This window comes from Rhincodon typus, chromosome 46 (assembly GCF_021869965.1).
Source record: "Rhincodon typus isolate 14 chromosome 46, sRhiTyp1.1, whole genome shotgun sequence".
Classification (NCBI taxonomy): Eukaryota; Metazoa; Chordata; class Chondrichthyes; order Orectolobiformes; family Rhincodontidae; genus Rhincodon; species Rhincodon typus.
In genome coordinates this window covers 6,852,150-6,856,412 of record NC_063377.1, presented here as the reverse complement: position 1 = coordinate 6,856,412, position 4,263 = coordinate 6,852,150, and the positions used below count along the sequence as shown (strand labels likewise).

Below are 4,263 nucleotides of genomic sequence, written 5' to 3'. Positions count from 1 at the left end.
CCCCCTCCAGCCCCTACCCCCCTCCCTATCTCCGTCACCCCCTCCAGCCCCTACACCCCCTCCCTATCTCCGTCACCTCATCCAGCCCCTACACCCCCTCCCTATCTCTGTCACCCCTTCCAGCCCCCTACACACCCTCCCTAACTCCGTCACCTCTTACAGCCCCCTGCACCCCCTCCCTATCTCTGTCACCTCCTCCAGCCCCCTACACCCCCTCCCTATCTCTGTCACCTCCTCCAGTCCCCTACACCCCCTCCCTATCTCTGTCATCTCTGGCATCCCCCAAATCCCATCTCCACCACTGATGGGGCAGAGTTCAGCTGTCAGTCGGGTAGTGGTGGGGTGGTGCGGGGGTGTGGGGGGGGCAGCTCTGAGCTCGGGAACGCCCCTCCCCCAAACCTCCGCGCCCTCCGTCTCCCCTCCAGGGGGCTGCTTAAAACCGCATTTTGGTTCATCCCGTCCCTGATGTCTCCTCACGGAGATGATGGGGGTTGGAATTGGTCTCGTTGGTGTCCGGGAGGGGGAGCGGGGGTTTGGGGGGTTGAGGGGAGAGTGGGAATGGGCCTCTGGGGGTGTATGGTGGGCGGTGTGCTCCGAAATTCCCAGCTGGAGTTCCCCGGAGGACAGGGATGGATGTCCCTTGCTCTGTGACCCCTGCATTCAAATTTCCCATGAGGCCACGCTGGAGCACCAGCAGGACGGTCCACCTTCAGGAGCACCCCCAAACCCCCCCGACTCCCACACCCACACACCATCAGTAACTACCTTCTCACCTTCTCCTCCAGCCGCCCTCGATAAGATCAAGATCATTGCAACAAAGGCCAAGTCGGTTGGTGACCGAGTGCAGAAGTTTTTCGTTTCCATGAAGAATTCGATTCGGCACATCGGTAGGGCACAGCAAGATCCCAGCTCCCTCCACATACACAAACCCATGAACTGCTCCCGGGGACGGGGACAGCACAGTGTTAGATACAGAGTAAAGCTCCCTCTCCTCTGTCCCCCACCCCCATCAAACACTCCCAGGACAGGGACAGCACAGGTTTAGATACAGAGTAAAGCTCCCTCTACACTGTCTCCTCCCCCCCCCCCCATCAAACACTCCCAGTGACAGGGGAAGTACGGGGTTAGGTACTGAGTAAAGCTCCCTCTATACTCTCCCCCCCCATCAAACACTCCCAGGACAGGGACAGCACGGGGTTAGATACAGAGTAAAGCTCCCTCTACACTTTCCCCTACGATCAAACACTCCCACGTTAGGGACAGCACGGGGTTAGATACAGAGTAAAGCTCTCTCTACACTGTCCCCCCATCCCAGGACAGGGACCGCACCGGGTTAGCTACAGTGTAAAGCTTCCTCTACTCTTCTGAGCTGAATGTAGACCGACTCTACACTGCCCCCATCCAAAATCCAGTCAGTCCTGATTGCAATGAGTGGTGGAGTGGATCGGATGGGCTGAATGGCCTGCGTCTGCTGCAAAATCTTACAAGTCTCAAACCCAAGTAAAGGGAGGCGATGACTTAAACGATGAATCGAGGGACCCTAACAATGGATTGACTGTTAATGCCCCCCGTGGGGTAATGACGTCTGGGCCTGAGGAGAAATGCCTGCATTCCATGCATGAATTTTTAAATGGAGACCTCAGGAAACAGTGGAGCCGCAAAGCTTGATTTAAGTTTAACCTAAATTAAATCCATATACGTGTTCCCATCGCCTCGCTTGCTGAGGGAAATTCCTATGTCAACATGTCACAGTGTAATGACATGGTTCTGCCTGCAGTGGTGCTGCAGCTCTGATCGGGGCAGGGGAAAGCGCGATTGGTTCGGTGGGGGTGGAGGGGAGCGAATGATACTCTCTTTTTGTTTTGTTTTGAACCAATCAGTGAGGAGCTTGCGGAACATCATGCACTGGCTCTCCCACATTGGCATCATGTGTAACAAGGAGCTGGGGGAGCCCTACAAGAAATGCATCAGAGTTTTTGATGATGCTATCAGCCACTGCCTTTCGCTCCTCAACATCTTCGGGTTCCTCTGCTACATCGTCAATGTCGTCAAGCCCCTCTGCGGCTTGGCCACAGGTAAGGTCACGCTCGGAGAGGCAGGGTGGGAGCACGGAGCGAGGAGGCGTGCAGTCAAAGGGATCCGGTAGGCAATAGCGATCATAACGAACGTCATCAGTACCATTAACAGCAGGGCTTTGGCTGCTGTTGGGGTACATAATTCTGGGGCTGAATAGGCTATTTTACTCGGAGTGTCGGAGGATTATAGAGGTTTATTAAACCATGAGGGACATGGATAGGGTGAATAGACAAGGTCTTTTCCCCCCAGGGTAGGGGGAGTCCAAAACTAGAGGGGCATAGGTTTAAGGTGAGAGGGGAAGGATTTAAAAGGGACCTTTTATCATGCAGAGGGTGGTGCGTGTATGGAACGAGCTGCCAGAGGAAGTGGTGGAGGCTGGTACAGTTACAACATTTAAAAGGCATCTGGATGGGGACATGGATAGGAAGGGATTAGAGGGATAGGGGGCCAAACGCTGGCAAATGGGGCTAGATTGATTTAGGACCAAAGGGCCTGTAGAGCTCTCTGACATTGAAGTTTGTGTCACAGGTAGACAGGCTGGTCAGCGGGAAGGGTGGAGCGGGTAGGTGAGTCAGAAGCTGGGCAGGTCGGGGTGGGTGTGGGGATGGAGGGATTTTGAAGGTGGTGAAGCCAATATTGAGGGCATCGGGCTGTAAGCTCCCCAAGGTGAGATAGGAGGTGTCGTTCCTCCAGTTTATGTTTGGCCTCACTCTGACAGTGAAGGAGGCTGAGGGTGGGTGTGTCGCCCAGGGGGAGTGGGAGGCAGGAGTTAAGGTAAGTGGGGGGTGTCAGAGGGTCAGCGCCGAGGGCGCGGGCGCTGTCGGAGGGACAGCGCCGAGGGAGCGGGCGCTGTGGGAGGGTCAGCGCCGAGGGAGCGGGCGCTGTCGGAGGGTCAGCGCCGAGGGCGCGGGCGCTGTCGGAGGGTCAGCGCCGAGGGAGCGGGCGCTGTGGGAGGGTCAGCGCTGAGGGAGCGGGCGCTGTCGGAGGGTCAGCGCCGAGGGAGCAGGCGCTGTCAGAGGGTCAGCACTGAGGGACCATCACAATCTGAGCCCGCGTTTGGCCTCCCCAAGGTAGAGGGGGCCTAACTGGGACAAACAGGGGGCAGGAGGTGAGGTCGGGCGAGGTGTACGTGTCTCCTGTACATCGCAGAGATTCACCTGCACCTCACCTCCTGTCCCCTCTTGCTCCCGTCTATCTCGGGGAGACCGAACGCGGGCTCGGGGACGAGTGTGCGGGAGCGTCCGCGCCCCGCACGCACCGACCAACCCGACCCTCCGGTTACCTTAACTACCCCCTCCCACTCCACCTGGGTGACATGCCCATCCGCGGCCTCCTCCACCATCAGAGTGAGGCCAAATGTAAACTGGAGGAACAACACCTCATTATCTTGCCTTGGGGAGCTCACAGCCTGAATATTGGCTTCACCAGCTTCAAAATCCCTTCCACCCCCACCCCGAACTGTCCACCTTCCAATTCACCTATCTGCTTCACCCTTCCCGCTGACCCCAACCCCCAATAACCTCATGTCCCGCATCCACCTATCTCCATCTCACCTGAACTCACTTCCCTCCCTCTGTCTATCCTGGCCCATCCCATCACCCTCCCCCAGTCCCGATGAAGGGTCTCAGCCTGAAACGTTGACTTTCCTGCTCCTGGGAATGCTGTCTGACCTGCTGTGCATTTCCAGCTCCCTGTTTATTGATTGGAAGGAAGGTTTGGGAAGGAGGGAGCCCACAGGGAAAGGAGAATATTGGCACTTGTTCCGACAGGGGAGTGGTCAAGGCGAAAGATTGTTCGGGGGGGGATGGTTGGGGAACGTGTGCAAGTGCTGTTGAGGGGCTGTGGATGTAGGGAGGGCAAGTGAGTGTGGCGGAGGTTGCATATCGGAGGTGGTGAGGGTGGGGTGGGGGTGTGAGGTTGAGGGTGAGGGTGTGCTGCCTCCTGTCTAAGATCTCCATCCCTTCCACAGTCATCCAGTTGTTCTGCCTGATCCCATCATACATCAAGGACCAGCTCACCAAGCGAGTGGCAGAACGTGAGTCCTCCATCATTTCACTCCCCCTCCCTATTCCAGCGCCCGCTCCCTCAGCCCTGACCCTCCGACAGCGCCCGCTCCCTCAGCGCTGACCCTCCGACAGCGGCCCGCTCCCTCAGCGCTGACCCTCCGACAGCGCCCGCTCCCTCAGC

The 4,263-nt window shown here is 57.6% G+C and overlaps 1 protein-coding gene across 1 annotated transcript in view; it reads left to right on the top strand.

Moving 5' to 3' along the window:
- Positions 1-4,263, top strand: part of LOC125487849 (DC-STAMP domain-containing protein 2-like) — a 26,958-nt gene that overhangs the window by 2,783 nt on the left and 19,912 nt on the right. The window contains exons 3-5 of the mRNA XM_048620294.1: positions 786-887; positions 1,881-2,075; positions 4,046-4,111. Coding sequence (XP_048476251.1) covers positions 786-887; positions 1,881-2,075; positions 4,046-4,111 — 363 coding nt within the window. The remainder of the gene's footprint in view (positions 1-785; positions 888-1,880; positions 2,076-4,045; positions 4,112-4,263) is intronic.